Genomic DNA, 20,258 nt, shown 5'->3' with positions numbered 1-20,258 from the left:
CGCGCAAGCGCCCCTGAGCACCGCCACACACCGCCCCCCCACGGGGGGGGGGGGGGGCACCACCCCCGCGCATGCGCCCCGGTCCTTGCGGCGGCGCAAGCCCGGAGCGTTTATTCTTCAGCCGCCTGAGCTCGGCGGGGCCACCGAGAGATCGGATGACTGCGGGCTAGAGAGGCGAGAAACGAGAGGCGAGCCAGGGGGCGGGGCATCCCGTCCGGCAGGTAACGGGCAGAGGAGGGGCTCCGCCGCCCCAGCCCCAGTTTGTAGCGCTCCGGGAAGAGGGCAGCCAGGTTACCTTTCCTTCGTTAAATCCGTTTCCGTTTTCTTCTCCGTTAGGAGTGACTGGGTGAGCTTTGGTTTATTAAGCACCCGTCTTCAAACCGCGACCGCCCCAGGTAGGTGCCAGCCCGGCGCGTCCTAGGGACAGTGGACAGAGGAGGGCAGGAAGAAATACAGTGCTTCGCGGTGTTGTAAAAATGAGCCTTTACTCTGGCAATAGGAAGTCACATTTCAAAAGCTGATGCTTGTCAAGCTGATCTAAAAGACTTAATGAGAATGCAAAAATAGTTGCTTCTTTTTTAAGACTTGGCCATTTCTAATACAAAGTTTGTTTTCGTTTTAAATAGCCTTTCATTAATAAGCAAAGTACGTAATTTTTGAATTGGTTCTCATCTTTCAAATTTAATCGAGACAAAGTTAACGGAGCACTAATCCAAGCAGGAGAGAAAAGGGACACTATACCATAGTTTAAATGAAAATACCCAGTATTGCAACGGGAAAAAAAAAAGTCCATTCACCTGGATTTAGTTGTGCTGAAACTAGAGGGCATTGCTTACATTCTGAAACCCTATCAATAGATAGTAACAAAGTTAAGTGCTAATTTGGGGTCGGGGGAGCCTCTTGAGATGAAAAAAAAAAATCTCAGAAATCTGTTGCTAGAAACATCTAAAGACGTGGAACAAGCCTTTCCATAAAATCAGTATTTAGCAATTTTACACATTACTGCAAAATAATATATTGAGTTTTGAAGAAATTTGAACATTTAAGTATAAACAATAAGACCAAATTGCTATCCAGTTAGAGCTTAGGAAACTTTGGGTATAGCTAGCAAGCTAGAATATACAAGATTACCAGTGTAATATTTTAAAACTGCATTAACACTCCTGGGTTACTTGGTTTTATAGAATGACTGAATTGCAGAATAAAAGTTTGGGCATCACTTAGTCCTTCTGTTCAATAAAATAGCTTCATTTTTACCAGTAAGATCCTAAATTTGATTTCAATTACCTTATGAAAAAAACCACTTGTGGAAAGCTGATTAAAATTATAAATAGGGTAATGATAGTACATTTAGCCATGATTAAAATTCTGCATACATTTCAGAGAGAGAGAGTTTTACAAGAATGTTAAATTTTAAACAAATGCTTACTTCATGCAGTTACAATAAATTTAGGCCAAACACTTAAAAAAAGGCACGTATATGTTCAAATTAAATACTCAACCAGAAAAGGGATTCCACTATGAAAGAAGGCTGATGATACAATCTCAAGTACTGACAGAAATTAACCCCACCACAGTAAGTTATAATTTCAAAATGAAATTTTCATGACACTGAACCTGTCAAAAAACTTTGAATAAAATAGTCTTAGACTGAGATTTTAACATTTTCATTTTATGGCATTTGTTGAGGACACAGCATACCCAATAAGAAGTTTCTATGAAATTAAGTGTAAATATGGGACTGAAAATGGGTTTAAACATTTCATTAAAGATCAAAAATCAAACCTCATGCACCTAAAAATATTAGCAGTTTATTAGGAATTCTTCCCTTTCTCACCTGTACTAGTAACAAGTTACTGGTATCAGTATTTCAGATGAAAATATACTATAAACAGAGCAAAGAACACAGACTCCATAGGTTAGAAATACTCTGGCTTATGCTAAGAAAAAGAAAATGACAACAAAAAGCCTTTTTTTAAGCAGACATGCAACCACAAATTTCTCAAGTAATCAAGACACTCAGTTGATCTGTATAACCAAAAAATATGCACTACATTAGTCTAATGAAAAAGGAATAGAAACCCTTGTTTCTATATTTTACTTTCTCAGATTTACACATGCAAATCTTATATTAATATTCACAGATATTTTTAAATGGGAAAACAGCTTGCTTGTAACAATTCAGTTTTCCAATAGCATGTTACCATGTTAAAAAGATTTGACAGTGCGTTCATTTAATCTGGTGATTTTAATTTCAACTATTAACAAATTAAACCTCATTGCAAATAAGTTCTTTATAGTATCAAGACCAGATTTTCCAATCCTAGTGAAGGACTGAAATAGCCCAGACATTCTGCCATTGTGATGAGACTGTAATAAATTTGTAATAAGTTCTTAAAGTTCTTTTAAGGTGCTATAGAGAAACGTAAGAGGATGTGACTGTATCATCTAAAAATATGACTGTTTTGATCCTTATACTTTTTATTTTCTATGTCATTAAAACTTAAGATCTGCCTCATAGTGAGGCACATTTTGGCCATCTCTGTAAATGCTGCTACATGAAAGTAAAAATGAGAAAAAGTTGTGATAGTCACATTCATAGCTTTCATAGAAAAATATATATTCCCTGAATTAGTCGTATCAAGTGGTCACCATTCAGTATGAATTCCAGTATTATAAACAAAAGAAGAATACTAATGGATTTTCTCTAATTGTCTATTTCCAACGCTCTACTTCAGAACTCATTTATCAACATCCCCATCATTGAATCCCCAGGTCCTTCTATAGTTTAAGTTGTTTATAACTTTGGGGGCTGCGAATTATGGGGAGTGGATCTTGTTAAAGTATTTGCTTCAATCAAAAGTCAAATAGGCTCGGGCGTCCCTGGTGGCGCTGTAGTTGAGAGTCTGCCTGTCGATGCAGGAGACGCGGGTTCATGCCCCGGTCCCGGAGGATCCCACATGCCGCGGAGCGACTGGGCCCGTGAGCCATGGCCGCTGAGCCTGCGCGTCCGGAGCCTGTGCTCCGCAACGGGAGAGGCCACAACAGTGAGAGGCCCGCGTACCGCAAAAAAAAAAAAAAAGAAAAAAAAAAAAAAGTCAAATAGGCTCAATGGCACTTCCTCTTGAAATGTGCCTTATTTTCTCTTATTTCATTAATGACACTACAGTCATGGTGGTCTGAAATTTTATACTGTAATGCAGAACGCTGAAAATTAGCATCAGGTTGGGATTTTGAAATCTCAACCCTGTACAATTCCCATTATTTTCTTCCTCTAAAGAATCAAGAGATTTCTTCAAGGCCCTCCCTTTCTGGAAAGGAATAATCTCACGACAGGCCATTTGTCTTTTCTTTCCGCCTCTCCAGCTACAGGCTCCACAATCTATTTCCCCTTCAGAATTCTCTGTAACGTGTGTCTGTACAAGGGCTGACTAGGAGGAAGCCGTCCTCCCACTTTGACCCACTGGATTATGGCTTTTAGAAATTCCTCCGAAGGTGCCAACAAGGGATTAACGTTAGAGCTAGGAGCAGAATGCAACTGCCAGTTTACTTGTGGCCCCTGGTTTTCAATTCCACTCTACATTCTCATAGTCACTACTGTGCTTTCTTTCCAGGATCTGAACCGCCTTAAAAAAGGCATTTTTCTATTAATATCTTCTAGCTCCTTTTCACTTTCAGAATTTATGGTTGTGTCATCCTCTTTATAAACATTCAGTAATTTTTCTTAGCTGCAGCAGCAGCATTTCGACGGGGCAGTCTTTTGCTACTCTCCCTAATCCACCCCTTTTCTGGTCCTGAAATCGTTTCATTTAGATTACTCATTATCTTTATTTGCAGCAACAGTGGCACATCTGCGGGGAACTTTCTCAGGCACCATTTTTGCTTTCAGAGTTTCACTAGGCATTTGCACTGCATCCTTCTGATTATGCATACACGTTCTCATTTTTGTATTGGGGTCTCTGTCTCTAGGAACAGATTCTGAAAAATGAGTGAAGGTTCATATAAATGGAAAAATCTTGTAACACAAGATTTTACTACTACTTACATTCCTCAACAATACATTCCGAAACAATAAATGTTAAAACTACTCACATTGCTAAATTAAAAAACATAAATGATCATCGTCAATGATACGTTTTCGACACTGATATAACCTTCCATTTCCTTACCTACAAAAGGAAGTCTTGGGCAGAAGCTAGGATCCCTTGCACCTGGCATACTTTGCAATCTGGAAGGATAACTGTCACTCAAAGCAGTAGCAGACTTCTAAGAATGGAGTTAAGTACGTTCAGTCACTAACCTAAAGCTACTAACCTAAAAGCACTTTTTAAAAATCTGAATTTTTTCAATAGAACTTTGTAGGTTTTAAATTTTTGGTATCATTTCTAATACTCTATGTTGAATTACTTTAAAATACTCAATATGATTTCTGAAATAATTTTCCTAGAACCTAAACAAGAAGGAAATGCCATCATGACTGATACAGCATCAGCCCTACAGATTCAAGATCGTTAAGGTTTTAGTTCCAACACCAATATTTCCTTCAGTCAAAAAAAATTACACGGGTAACTAGTAGATAAAAAGGAACTGTGTATTAGTTTTATATAACTGAAATGTGGTTTTCATCCTAGATTCATTTTTTTTCAAATTATTTCAGCATTTTATATAACTGAAATGATTAAATCCTAGTTTCACTATTATTCAGATACTTTCTGAGCTGGTATATGCTGGGCACACAGAGGATCAGGCTAAATATTCTAAAAGAAATGAACTCTACATACGCAAGTATAGTTGGTATAAGGAAGCACAGGGTGCTGTGAGAAATACTCTAGAAACCTAACTTCGTAAGGGACAAGGAAAGCTTCCTTTGAGGAAGTGTTATTGTAGCTGTGAGCTAGAAACTGTGACGGGATCCACCAGCCAAAAGGCAGGACAAAAGGCACACTAGAGAGGCAGGTCCTTCATGTGGCCTGAGGCAGCCTCTGAGGTAGCTCAGATGGATCTTAGTGGGGCTGTGCTGAGCTGCCCCATGGTGCTGGGCCTACCACTCCACATCTACCAGCTTAGATGGGCTCATATCATTTTTATTTTTGCCAACATCTGAATGCTGTATTTTCAAGTTTCAAATACAAGATTAATGAGCAAAAGTATCTGGGGCAAAAATATCTCTTGATAAAAATGCATCTGAAGTTCATCAGCCCCTGAATATTGGGCCTTATCTGTTGGCAATCTAGTCTTGCTGCCACTGAGTCAAACTATCTAAAACTGTCTTAAAGGTTCACAAGTCTTGCTGGGGGGTGAGGTTGTAGGACCCTGCCTCATGTTTCCAGACATTCAGCAGTTGATAAGGAAAGGCTGCAGATACTGAAATCACCACACATCTGGAGGACTCACTTCCACTATATCCTCTTCACTGCTAAGGAGAGAAAGTAAGGGTTTTCTCAGCTATCAACACGGTTACTCTGTAGCAGTGAAACTACAAATTACCAGCCTTCTTAGTTTTTCCTTTTGTGAAGGGAGATGTGTATCTTTCTGTCACCAAGGGCAAATGAGGACAGGTGAAAATGGCTTCTGTGGATTGACATGTTCATTAACAAAAGAGCAAGGATTATGAGGAAGGTCTTCCACACTCAAAAGAAAAACCCTTCAGATTTTACCTTAAGTCTATGAAACTGGTTTCAAAGATGTGCTTTGTGCTTTCTCCAAGACCCATGAAAGTTCTCCCAAAGTAGATTAGAAACTACTCTGCTAAAAGCAACCCCCCACAAATGCCTCCGTCTTCTATTTGCTTTTCCAGTGAAATTCTATTTCTAAAGACATGATGTGCTCAATATAAGTCCCACGGCATTGCAAAAATGGCATTTTAGCAGGCTGAGCTACTCAGCAGGGCAGGGCTCCATGCAGCAGGTCCACCCCCCCCCCCCGCCCCCGGCCCCGCTCCACACCCTTCGTTGGGCTCTGTGGAGTCCCCTGCACATGAAATTGGGGAGTGAAAGGAGGACTGGCTTAAAGTGGTATTTTTACCACTTCAAACAATGTTTTTAAATTATAAACTACTGTCTCAGCAAACCAACCCTGTATTCAAAGTGAATCTTTAGCACATTAAATCAATGTTAAGCAAATGCTAGAATATAAATATGCTACAACAGATGAAGTTTTTAAAAATATATGGCAAAATTAAGGTGAAATTTGTACTTTATGGTAAGATAAGGATATGCTATTATCAGTCAACAAACTGCATCCATTTGCATGTTGAAAAAAAATATTAAAAATAGACAATTGGGGCGTCCCTGGTGGCGCAGTGGTTGAGAGTCCGCCTGCCGATGCAGGGTACACGGGTTCGTGCCCCGTCCGGGAAGATCCCACATGCCGCGGAGCGGCTGGGCCTGTGAGCCATGGCCGCTGAGCCTGCGCGTCCGGAGCCTGTGCTCTGCAGCGGGAGAGGCCACAGCAGTGAGAGGCCCGCGTACCACAAAAACAAACAAACAAAAAAAGGCAATTGGTTCATTCCCAACAACATATCCAGTTGAATGGTATAGATAAAATCCTATTACACTAAAATTTTCTGTGGGACAAAATGATTTAAATTGCATTAACTAATTCCTTTTTATTTTTTTTAATTCCTTTTTAATGTAGAGATGAAAGTACTTATACTGACAACTTAGGAACCTAGTAATACCAACTCTTAAGACATCTGTAATCCAAAATAAGGGAAAAGTTAAGATTCTACAGAAGAAACTATAATTAGCCTTTTAAAAATGCTTTAAGGAAATATGAACTATGTCCAGAGGGGAGAGAATACAGGAATAAGTTATACTGTATAAGCAACTTCAACTTGATAAAGCTGTTATCTCTGAAGACTTAGACCATAAAATGGGAATTTCATAAAGATAAAAACAATCTGAGGAAGACAGAAGAATGACAGTGGGGAACTTTTTAAAATATAATAATACATACATGTAAGTCAGTGTTAATTTTATTACTGAGAACTTAGTAAATTATAAAGTGTTTTATTGTCCTTGAGAAAATCACAAACAGTTTTTAGAAATATATACAGGATAATTCAGGGTTAGAGAGAAGTCCAATTTATATATTAGGGTACAAGCTTAAAATTTTTGGAGGATACTGCTCTAAAAATACATCTGTGATCGTGTCATTTACTACTAACAAATCAGTATAATCCCAAAAGTCCTACTGTCCATGGTCTTGGGTCAGCCACAGGTGTTGGAACAGTCACTGAGTGCTAGAGGCACTGTTGCTTTTCTGTAAATGATTCCCTATTTGGGTATGGTAAAAACTTCACTAGTAGAGTGAAAATTTACATCTTTAATAGTGCTCCATCACAGTTTACCTAGATGACCACTTTAAATTATAACTCAGAGATCACTATGTATTCTAATATAGTCTGTAGTGAATAGAAACCTAGATATAGACATTACAGTTCTGATTCAGAGCAGCAATCTCTAGTTTCTGTATTTTAAGGATCATTCATATTCCAATTATGATACTTCATGATACAAAATTGTATTCCTAAATCCAAAGTAAACGTCATATCACCGCTACAGAAGCATAAACAATTTTAATCTTATCAGCATTTCAATTGGGAGTATTAGAAACAAATTTGATACTGGAAAAATATAAAAGAATGTCTGAATCAAAATGAAAATATGCTAGCCTATTTCATATACTTTAAGTACAGACATTATTGGTCACTGTGATTGGTGGATAAATCAAATCCCTATAAAGGGGAAACATTTTAGTTGCAAGTCATAACCTCTGTCCTGCAAGCCTCTTATTAGAGGAGATATGAGATGTCCTTTCTTCATTCTCTCCTTCATTGACAGGCAATGAAATGACCAAAACTCAGGAAGCAAATAGCATTTACTACTGATATTCCTTACAGCGTAAATTTCCAGAAGATCCCATAAACTGAAAGTCTCTTTAGAGAAGGGCTATAGAATAGTGTTTTCTGTAACTCGCTGGGTTTAACATTTTTCTAGGGGGAGTTGGTAACACTGAGAAGTCAATGTCTGTAGTATGGCAATGTCAGGTCAAGGGATTGTCAGAAATAATTCTGTAACCAAGAGCTGTTCTCTGCTAGTTTGGTCACTTCTGTGGTTGAACACATGAACTTAAGTCTTTAATTCATTCAATGATGGGTACATAGAACCTTGTTTTGTTTTGCATCTACAGCTAATCTGACTCTAGTTTTCTTTCATCTCTAGGAGCAATTAATTGCTAACAGTCATATAATGATTCTCACAAGAGTTGTGATGGCTACTGCAACTTTTTTTCTAAAAATCTGATAAAGACTATATGAAGTATGAATTCAGGGATCTTACATTTATCTGCTTAATGAATTTTTTCAGAGAGATCTTAACATCATTTCAGACTAACATAGGCAGGATAAGAAGATATCAGAAGTAAATACTGGCTTTTCCATCTACTTTATTAGTTTACGAATGAAAAGCAGCAGGGCCACACAGTCCAACGGCAGCCCCTTTGCAAGAACATCTGACTCCCTCCAGTTTCCCCTGGCTCCCAACGAACTGTAGCCCTGCATTCTGCCTGCATAAGAAGAAATCACAAATGAATAAAGGTTGGAGAGTTGCTTAAGACAAGAGGTAAAGATGAGCTGCAATGGAAATTGACTGGATGTTGCAGACCTCACAGACTTAACCAGCTAGAAGGCTCGTAGTAGTTAAAAAAAAAAAAAAGCCTTTGCTTATAATTATGATGACTTAAATTTATTATACTCTACTACTTCAGTTGTCTAAAAAATTGGTTCCTAGGTGACAATGCTGACTCAGTCGTGGTAACGAGCTAATTTAGAAAAAGTTAAAGTAGAGCTCTCATGTGGGAGACAAGCTGCACTAAAATGGTAGAATTTTACAGATGAACTGAGTATGTCCATACAGTGCAAGGACTAAGGGTGGATCAAAACTTAGGAAATCAACTTCAACCTATTAAAAATTAAAGATTCCTTTAACATTTAACCACTGATCGAAAAAGGTAATGATTTCTATATAATTTTCCTTGTGGAACCAACAGTAGGTAGGGCTGGCTGCTGCAGTCCACATAGTCTGTGCGATCCCATTTCAATTTTCAGAATGCCTCTTTCTCTTTACAGTCCTAATTCCCATTAAAGATTTTAACAAATGATAAAACTTACCTTAAAATTAATGTAAAAACTAAAGTGTGACCAGACAATATGCTGTAGCACTGATAATTAAATTCAATGAAATGATCGGTCTTGACAAATAGTCTGTAGCGACTTGCATGCTGCCAAAGATAGAGCCTGCAAATCTGTAGGACTCAAATGCTGTGAGTGCCCCCGCCCCTCCTCCCTCCATCAAATCCATAAAGGCAATCTTTGAAGAGATATCAAGTAAGAGTCTTGATATTCTTCTACCAAATTAACAACATATTAGGAACCAGTTTGGCAGATTATGAGTGATTGGTAAAAATTTCTCTTAACTTTGAGAATTCCCATGTATCCTTAGGCAACATATATAATTTTAAGAAACAGCTATAAAAACTTTTCTTAAAATGTGAGAAAACACAACACAGCCCTCACCATTATACTTTTCACACTTCAGTTCTTTCCATTAAATTCACAATTTGAGCTATAAGTAGGATTAGCATTTACAAATCAAGTTGGACTAGATTCTTCCACAATGCTCCATTTTCTCCCTAGCTTTGACAAATATATTTGAGCTGGTATGTGTGTTCCTGAATACTAGAATAAGAGACAGTCTTATTCTGTTAGGTTGCAAATTTCTTAGGGTTTCTGCTTTATTATTCCCTGATACCCACAGCAGAAGTTGAGAGATATAACTTAAATAATTAACAGGCGGAAAGTTCTTCTACAATGAAGGTGCTTTGTTAAACTCCATCATACTAGAATAAGTGAACTATAATTTCTATACAATGTACAAACTAAAAGATTTGATGACAACCACAAGATACCTGATAAAGTAAATATATTGACTTAGTATCAATGAAAAGAGTGGAGATGGCATTTCAGCTATAAAAAGGCAGGCAAAAAAACCTTTTCTAGCCATTTAAATATTACTCAAAAAACGAGTACAACTGAGTAGAAAGGAAAACCAAAAATATTGTATGCACCTTTAACAATGTTCTTGCAATCTACTGATATACAAACCTCTCATTTTTTTCAGGTAACACAAATTCAATTTGTACTGACAGGAGAGATTAATAAAATCCTTTCATTTTAGTTTTTAATACCATACAGTGAAGTTAATAAATTCTGTGTTCTGATTATTCTAAAGAAAAAAAGGCTGGAAGAGGGACAGGGAACACAGTATGGACCCAACATTACTCTAAATAACAATTTTTACTTAGTCATCAAGCAATGGAGTGTGAAGGATTCAGTGATGTGTCTTATTTTTGGACAGTAGTTACCTTCAGATGGCATGTTTATTGGTTTACGTCTCCTTTTCCCATTTGCACTTCTTGGTTTTGAAGTGCCTTTTCCTAAAACATAAGTTATTTCCCCCCATTCTCTTATTATAAAACTAATTTATTTTTTAGGTACAACTCTTAACTATCTAGAAGAAACTTTTTTGTTGTAACTTAGAAGCTGTGAGTAAATAAATGCTTTATCATTCTTTCAAGGATTACTAAATTGACAAAGGGTTTAAATCCCTAAGATAAAGGGAGAATGATTACCCTAGGAATTACCTGAAAATGGAATAAACTTTTCCTTTTATTCAGAAGTTACTATACATTGTCAGTATACCCTTTTTAAATAAGCAGGAAGTGGGGGAAAAAAAGCTTTTTTAAACCTCACCTTTTTTTTTTTAATGTCTGAAATCTTTTTGTCTTAATATGCTTGGTAAAATTAGTCTTTCAAAGGAATCAAAAATCAAATCTAAATACACCTCAAACCTTTTTTTTTTTAACCATAAATGAATAAAATCATAGGGCTTTGGACATAAACAACCACAGTAGTCTTTTTTTCATATACATCATTAAGTTACTTCAAGTGCAACTGAAAGCTATAGCACTTACTTCTGGATCAGTTCACATTCACTTTGTAACCTTTTGTCTTTTTTCACAAGAAAAATACAAACTGATCCCAAACATATTAAAGTACATCTGTGCATTAAATCCCTGCTCATTTCACATAAAGTAGAAAAAAAGTCAAACATGTTCTAGTGCTCAATGTAAACATTTTGAACTATTAATTATTTATTAATTTTCCTTAAAGGTACTTAGCAGTGTGTGTCACATATTCAAAGTTAACCTTAGGAATAGCACCGTGACCAAAAAAACCCATAAAAATGATTCTTTCTATAATCCCTTAGTTTTACTTCAGAACTTGAGAAGCTACCATTGTCAACCATGCTTTCAAAGTCACCAGGCCAATTTTTGGGGGGGTTGGTTTGTTTGTTTTTCAGATGAAACCAAAATACTGCTTCTACACACAAAGGCCTAACCATTTTGGACAAAATGAACAATTATGAACGGTTGACCAGCCAATCAATTAAGTTAATTCAGTCCAAAAGATAAGACTAGTTCTACTGATGAAGCCTAAATGGTCAAAGTATCATTTTACCAAAAGAACTGATGTATTTATGAATATATTCCATATTTATTTATGGATTTTTTTGGTACCTTTTTCCAGGTGATGGTAAACATGGAGTTATAACCCTGAGAATAGATATAAAACAGAGAAGCTTAAGAAGAGTTAAAATAAATTAATGGATACGACATCTATCACCATTTCTTAAAATTAAGGAAGAGCATGCCATTAATTTTTTTCAGGTCAGTAGTCAAGGACAATTATCCTGACTCAATCTGTTAATAATACAGTTAACACGAGCTTTCAGAAGAAAATCATCATAGTTTTGAAGTGGTGATAGCTCTCTCAACAACCAAAGGAGAGGTAGGTATACCACCTACCTCAGTTGGTAATGTCTAAGAACATCCTTCCCCTTATACCAGAGTAGAAAGAGAAAGTACCTTCTACCATGTCAACTGGAAAAGATAACTAAAAAGTAGCAACACTTAAGAACACTCTAACACTGATACCAGAGTCTGATGCTTTTCCTTATCTGCCACCTTAAGGATACACAGGAGAAAAGGGTTAATTTTGTCTGAAACCAAACACAGTTAGGGCCAATAAATAACAAAGGGTGGGAGTACTGTAACATACCCCTTTAGCTACGAAATATGTAAACCACTTGAATCAAGTCCATCTTCAGGCACAAACAAGCTAGGAATGGCCACCTATACTGTTTGGAGTAGCACAACCTATCAAGTAAAAATATTTGGCTCGAAAATAAGTGTACTATGGTATTTGATGATGTAAAAGTTACGCTTTAAGTGGATTTCAAAATTATTTTCCAACAACACATGACAGTTTCTTAGATTTAAACTAGAGGTCACTAATAAAGATACTTAGTTGCACCAGCAAAGAATGCTTGGGATTGCACATGGCAGCAGTAGACTAAAAGAGATGGAGAATGACATTTAACTATTTTCCTATATAAATGAGATTTGTGATTGCACTCTTAACAAAAATCAACTCTACAATTTCAAGAGATGGGGGAAATTACACATAATTTACTCTTTTAGCCCTGTACACTCTATTAAAGAACACACTTTATCTAAATCTAAGGCACACAAACTCCTCTATTTCACAGAGTAAGACTATGGAAGACCAAGATTTTGGTTAAATTCCGTACATGGAAACCAGGAGATCTTGGAAAGACAAATTATATAGCATTTTGTTAGTGCACAATTTAAAAGAAAATGCTAGTACTATGGTCTGGCCTTAGAGGTTTATAATGCACAAACGTTAAAAAAAATAATAATTTACCAGCACTTTATAAATTCAAGTTTATAAAATATAATGGATGATATTTTCCTTAAAAATAAAGAAAAAGAGAAAGACCCAACAGGGCTTTGAAACAAAAATTGGAAACCATTTCAATGAAAATGACCAATCTGGTATAATGCATTCTACTCAAGTAGCCAGGGAAAGAAAAAAGTGGTAGGTACCTTGCCTACTAATCATGGTTACCCCTCCCACAATTGTTATGTCAGTATGCACAGAGTATTTATGAAGAATCTGTAAACAAAGGTCACATGAAATTCATACTACAATAGGACTGGGATTAGAAACTACCACCTCTTGACGAATTCTGAAAATAACTGTATGACAATTGCTACCGTGAAAGTAATGCTCATTGGTTTTGATAACCAGAATGTCTAGTGTTTAACATATTTCAAACTCTTGCTATATGTAAATACTGTCAAAGTAGATCTGCCCCCAAAATGAAGCATATTTTGGCACCTGTGCTGAATGCTGCTACAAAGGCAAGCAAGTGCAAATAAAAATAACAGTCATGATTTAGTCACATTCATAACTTTTCATAGAAAAATATAAATATATTCCCTGAATTGTAGGACAAAAAATAATTTCAACAGCCAGCTTTCACTATAAATTCCAGTCCATTCCCTCTTTAAATGAACTGGTTTTCCCTCAAGGTCATAAGGTGCAATCATCAAAATCTAACACATTTTCTAAGCTTCTATCATCATCCCCATCATGGTATCTCACGGTCCTCCTACCCTGATTTCTTGTCTTTATTTTTGAACGCCGAAGAACTCTTTTAGATTTTGCATAGTCCACATCCTCCCAGTCATTATCATCCACGTTTAACCTAGGACGTTTGCTTTGTCTTTGTCGTCTCACGGTTTTAGATACGTTAGCTGTAAAAGTTTTACCTTTTCTAACTACTTTTGCTTTTCCTTTCATTTTCCTCTTTTTGGTTTTTGTATCATCAGTAAAGTCAGCATCTGATTCAGTGGCAGACCCCAAATCTGAATCAGATTTGGGACTAGTGTCAGGTCCACACTTTGAGCTCCCTGTTGTTTCAGAAGCTTTCACATTTTCCAATTCAGGATGCAGTCTCTTCCTTTTCATTTCTGCCATCTCGGCTGCTTCCTGCGAATCCCGCATCACTTTTGTCTTACTGAAAGGAGCCTTCCCATAGGTCCTGAGTCTTCTGCCATTCCACCTGCGTAGCCCATAATTCAGTTCCTCTTCAAAGTTATTCTCTGCAGTAGCCTTTTGCACCGGAGTTGACTCAGAAGAACATTTTCTACCAGTCTCGTTCCCTGGAATATGGCTTTTTGAATCTTCCTCCGAAGACCCAATCAAGGAATTCTTTGTTTTAGAAGGTGCAACATTTGTTTTGTGACTACTGGTATGCCTGTTCTTGTGTCTTGAATTCAACATACCTTCAGAGTCTGAGTCTTCATTTAAAGACTGATTAATACTTTTTGTACTACCGTCTGAGTCGGCTTCAGGTGGCTTCCCTTCACAGCCATATTGTTCGTTTGGCACGTCACAGTTTACATCTCCCTCAGAATCACTCACTATCTTCTTAGCTGTGGTACATGCAAAATGGAGGGACTTTTTCCTTCCCTTTTTGCTTCTAGTACACACATTTTCTAAACCGACGTCTTCCACATCACTCATTAGCTTGATCCTAGTAGCAGCGGTGGTGGCACATCTTCGAGGAACTCTTAGGAGACCCATTTTGGCTTTTGATGCTTTCTTAACCACCTTCGAATTGCTGTCTGAGTCACTGGAACAGACCCTTTTCCTGGCAACTTTTCTGCTTTGTCCATGGTCTTGTGATGCAGAGTCTAAAAATTAAGAGTACTCTTTTAATCTTTAATAGAAGATTAAGTCTAAAGGAATTAAATGTTCAACATTTTAAACAACTGAAGTCCGAGATTCTTTCTAACTTGGAAAGAGGGTGGCGGTGAATGGGTTGGGCTTTTACTACTTTAGAACAGTGACTTTTTCAGCCTCAGCACCATCCACAAGTATAACATACGCCCATCAATAACACCCCATGCCTTTCTGTCTATATACACAAAACACCTGACACTAGAGTATTTTATTTACATGAATACAAACTGCACTCTCTTCATCACTGCACTAAAGTATGCAAACTCATCACTCTCAGCCTCCCTGAAACTTCTTAACTTCACAGGTTCCATCACACACTACAGTTAGTCTTAGCTTTAGATGCCTCTTGCTCTTTAATACTTTTCAATCTCCATTTACCAGGACAATCTTAATTCAGAAAGTTATCTAAATTCTCCATGCTCCAGACTTATTATCAGTAAAATGGATATAATAATAGTACTTATCTCATAAAAGATATGAAGACTAAACTGGTTCATAAATAAATGTAAAGCATTTAGAAAAACTTCCTGATAAGAAATAGCTTGGTAACTTGGTAACTGTTCTTAGCTGCTATTATTATTATTTTTGTTTGTTTGTTATTTTGTTTTGCAGTACGCGGGCCTCTCACTGTTGTGGCCTCTCCCGTTGTGGAGTACAGTCTCTGGACACGCAGGCTCAGCGGCCAGGGCTCACGGGCCCAGCCGCTCCGCAGCATATGGGGTCCTCCCAGACCGGGGCACAAACCCGTGTCCCCCGCATCGGCAGGCGGACTCTCAACCACTGCGCCACCAGGGAAGCCCCTGCTATTATTATTATTACTTATCACATTCCTTTCAACCACCCTTTTCTTTCCTCTCCTCAAACTATTATCACCAACAGCTTATAAATGTGCTGGCCTCTGCTCTTCTTAAGCCCATAGCCAATACAATATCCCCATTCCATTATAAGAACTGAAATCTCTATTAAAAACAGCTATGAGGCTTCCCTGGTGGCGCAGTGGTTGAGAGTCCGCCTGCTGATGCAGGGGACACGGGTTCGTGCCCCTGTCCGGGAAGATCCCGTATGCTGCAGAGCGGCTGGGCCTGTGGGCCATGGCCGCTGAGCCTGCGCGTCCGGAGCCTGTGCTCCACAACGGAAGAGGCCACAACAGTGAGAGGCCCGTGTACCGCAAAAAAAAAAAAAAAGAAAAAAAGAAAAAAAAAAACAGCTATGGCCAAGGCTTCCTGTTACATAAGCAAAACTAAACAGGTGGCAAAGAAAAGTTTTATGGGGGGAAAAGACCATGTATGTTATAAAAAAAAGGACAGTGAGAAAAATCAGTGAACCAAGGTTAAATGTTTTGAATTACCTTTCATAAAATTGTTTGGTTTTTCTTTTGTTTTCTTGTCATCATCTGAATTCAGATCAGTTTCAGATACATGATCTGAAAAACACTGGGACCCAGCAATAGGTTCACACTTCACATTCCCTGAACTCGGGTTAATTTCCATTTTATGACATCTACCGTCTTCTCCATCTTCTGCTTCAGATTCAGAGTCCTCTGAATCACTGAAGATTTTTGCTTTTTTAAGGAAAGCAGCATTCTTGCGACCTGTGTTGTATCTCCTACCACCATATTTTCGTGGTTCAGAATTTGCTTCCTCCTCTTCCTGTGAGATGCTTTCTGCCTTAGGTTTCTGCAAAGATGTTGATGGGCCAGCAGTTCTGTTACATCCATTATCTGAATCATGACTTTTAGAGTCTTCCTCAGAAGACTCTATCTTAAGAAATTTTGTTTTAGAAGTTGCTGCAGTTTGGGACTTGTAACCATTAGCATGCCAATTTTTCCGGGCTACCCGCAAATCACTTTCTGACTCTGAATCTCCATTTTCAGTATTCTGGGCAGCATGAGAACTGGACAATGGTGATGGTTGATTTTGATCTTTTAGCTCCTCTTCTTCAAGTTCTGACTTTAAGCTCTGGTCATCCTCAGAATTATGTAATAACTTTTTTCTAGCTACAGCAGAAGCATTGCGGTGAGGCAGCTTACGGCCAGAACAGACACTTTCAGAGCTAGAATTCTCCTCTACGTCACTCATTAACTTTATCTTATTGGCAGCCACAGCAGCACACTTTCGTAGCACTTTTCGGTTACTTCCAGCTCTGGCTTTTAGACTTTCACCAGTCTCCAAAAAATTGTTATCAGAGTCACTTAAATAGACTCTCTTTCTAGTGGCTCTTCTACCACATCCATTTTCTAAAGAAACTGGACCTAAAAATAAAGTAACAGTAAAATTAGAAAGGTCTTCCTTATTTCAACATTTTTAAATGACTTCATTTTAGTACTGATGTTCCTTATTTTTTTAATGCCAAAACAAGTTTACCTTTCTAAATTTAAAAAGTTTAAAGGACAGAACAGAGAGTCCAGAAATAAACCCACGCATATATGGTCAGATAATTTACGACAAAGGAGCCAAGAATATAAAAATGGGAAGGGACAGTCTTTTCAATAAATGGTGTTGGGAAACTAGACAGCCACATGCAAAAGAATGAAACTAGACTACTATCTTATACCATACACAAAAATTAACTCAAAGTGGATTAAAGAACGTAAGACCTGAAATCATACTACTAGAAGAAAACATGGGTAGAAAAATCCTTGACATCATTCTTGGCAATGATTTTTCAGATCTGACTCCAAAAGCAAAAGCAACAAAAGCAAAAATAAACAAGCAAGACTACATCAAACTAAAAAGCAAAGGAAATCATCAACAAAATGAAATGGCAACATACTGAATGGGAGAAGATATTTGCAAATCATATACCTAATCAGGGGTTAATATCCAGAACTCATACAACTCAATAGCAAAAAAACAAACAATCCAATTGAAAAATGGGCAGAGAATCTGAAGAGGCATTTTTCCATAAGAGGCATACAGATGTCCAACAAGCACATGAAAAGATACTCAACATCACTGATCATTAGGGAAATGCAAATCAAAACCACAGTGAGATATCATTTCACACCTTTTAGAATAGCTATCATCAGAAAGACAAGAAATAACAATTGTTGGTGAGGATGTGAAGGAGAGGGAGCCCCTGTGCACGGCTGGTGGGAAAGTAAATTGGTGCAGCCACTATAGAAAACAGTATCGAGGTTCCTCAAAAAATTACAAATAGAAATATTATATGATCCAACAATTCCACTTCTGGCTATTTATCCAAAGAAAACAAAAACATGAATGTGAAAAGATATGTGCACCCCCATGCTCACGGCAGCATTATTACCAATAGCCAAGATATGGAAACACCCTAAGTGTTCGATAATGGATGAATGGATAAAGAAGGTACACACCCACACGAATACTTCTCAGCCATAAAAAAGAATGGACTCTTGCCATTTGCGACAACACAGATGGACCTTGAGGGCATTATGCTAAGTGAAGTAAGTCAGACAGAGAAAGACAAATACCCTATGATCTCACTTATATGTGGAATCTACAAAAACAAAACAAAAAACAAGCTCATAGATACAGAGAACAGACTGGTGGTTGCCGGAGGGTAGGGTGCATAGGGAGTGAGTGAAATGGGTAAATGGAGTCAAAAGGTACAAACTTCCAGTTATAAAAATAAGTTATGAAGATATAATGTACAGCATGGCAAGTATAGTTAATAATACTGTATTGCATATTGGAAAGTTGCTAAGACTAAATCTTAAAAGTCCTCATCACAAGAAAAAAAAAATTTTGTGACTATGTATGGTGACGCACAGTAACCATTCTGTAAAGTACACAAATGTCAAATCATTACATTGTACACCTGAAATTAATATAATGTTATATGTCAATTATACCTCAAGAAAAAAAAAAGCCTAAAGGACATGTAATCATGTGCAGATGCGTTAAGTCAGTAAACCATCCAGGACTTGCCTGGTGGTGCAGTGGTTAAGAATCCACCGGCCAATGCAGGCGACACGGGTTCGATCCCTGGTCCAGGAAGATCCCACATGCCGCAGAGCAACTAAGCCCATGCGCCACAACTACCAAGCCTGCGCTCTAGAGCCCGCGTGCCGCAACTGCTGAGCCCAAGCGTCGCATCTACTGAAGCCTGCACGCCTAGAGCCTGCGCTCCCTGCAACAAGAGAAGCCACCGCAATGAGAAGCCCACGCACCGCAACGAAGAGTAGCCCCCGCTCGCCACAACTAGAGAAAGCCCACGTGCAGCAACAAAGACCCAATGCAGTCAAAAAATAAATAAAAATTTAAATTAAAAAAAAATTTTTTTTTAAGTAAATAAATAAACCATCCAATATTTAGCTTTTGAATTCTCTTGATATACATTTCTCCAAAGTACCACCGAGCCTCTTCTCACCAGTTTTTCTTTTAGCGGCTCTGGTTCTGGTCACCCTGCTCCTGGCCAGCCCACTACGTAAGGAGGATTCACGAGCTCTTGAACTCTCTTTGCTTTCCTCTGAACTATTTGAAGCTGAAGATGATGAAGAGGTACCTAAGGAATCTTCCATTTCACTTTCTAAGAAAAATGAAGCATCAACAGTTCATTACATATATTCTCCTATCTTTACACACGAGCAGTTATTTTGTAACAATAGACTAAAAGCAGATTCTTAAAATACTCTGAAGAGGAGAGTATATTTTTTAAAACTGTTCCAAAGAATAGCTGATAACATTTTGGTACTAAAAGGTACATAATCAGCATCTGAAATCAAGTTTGTTCTCTTATTTCTGAAAGTAACATGTTAATATGGGTTTGGATTCAGAAAATACAGTTTATATATTTTATAAACAAGCTTTCATTAAAAATTTAATTAGCTCCACTATCTTCTTCCTTCTGTTATGAGACAGGTATTTCCTATAGAAAAGACAATCATTTCAAGTCCAGTATTTCAGTAGGCTTTCAGGTCTCTTTCTAGTAGCCCTTCCTAACAGCATAGTTGTACCATACAGGCTTCCAAGCTCAAGAAAGAGCATTTCAACACACACACACACAAAAAAAGGTAGAAAAGGTGTGAGATGAATAATTTAAATAGTACAGGTCATTTCCCCCCACCATAATACTTAATGAGTATATGCACAAGTGTAGGCACAAGATAGGAAACCAAATTTCCTGCTCCTTCATCCAGGCTCAGTTCTTGCATGCCTATCACAAAATAAATATTGCATCAAAATGAGTGGGAACATACTGTTGAAAGACAAAATTCTGCTCCATATTACAACCCAACTCTACGTCAAAGAACAGAGTGGCTATTAGAGGGGTATCAGTCACCAAATCGTGTTCCTTCCTTTGAAATTGCTCTGCAGTTTGCCCACTCTGCCTGCTCCTACTGTATCCCACTTCCCATCATGTTGACTATGTTTCCAGATTCTTCTCCTTCCCCACATATCACTGCCAAACTGATTAATCTTCCTGAAACAGAATTCGTCATGTGATTCCTTCACAACAAGGGACCCTACTAAGTAATCCAAACTTTTCTGCAAGACTTGCCAGTCTCTAAAATATGGCTGCATTTTACCTGTTTGATCCTACT

At 37.8% G+C, this 20,258-nt stretch overlaps 1 protein-coding gene across 1 annotated transcript in view; it reads right to left on the bottom strand.

The window, feature by feature from the left end:
- Nucleotides 1–10,814: 10,814 nt before the first annotated feature.
- BRWD1 (bromodomain and WD repeat domain containing 1) overlaps nt 10,815–20,258 on the bottom strand; it is a 118,285-nt gene continuing 108,841 nt past the window's right edge. Inside the window, exons 39-41 of the mRNA XM_029215531.1 lie at nt 19,085–19,243; nt 16,083–16,985; nt 10,815–14,685 (exon numbers count right to left, since the gene is read on the bottom strand). Coding sequence (XP_029071364.1) covers nt 13,520–14,685; nt 16,083–16,985; nt 19,085–19,243 — 2,228 coding nt within the window. The 3' untranslated portion in view covers nt 10,815–13,519. The remainder of the gene's footprint in view (nt 14,686–16,082; nt 16,986–19,084; nt 19,244–20,258) is intronic.

This window comes from Monodon monoceros, unplaced genomic scaffold (genome assembly GCF_005190385.1).
Source record: "Monodon monoceros isolate NGI ecotype Baffin Bay Population unplaced genomic scaffold, NGI_Narwhal_1 Super_Scaffold_11, whole genome shotgun sequence".
NCBI lineage: Eukaryota > Metazoa > Chordata > Mammalia > Artiodactyla > Monodontidae > Monodon > Monodon monoceros.
The sequence above is the reverse complement of the archived record's forward strand: the minus strand, read 5'-3'. Positions and strand labels throughout refer to the sequence as shown.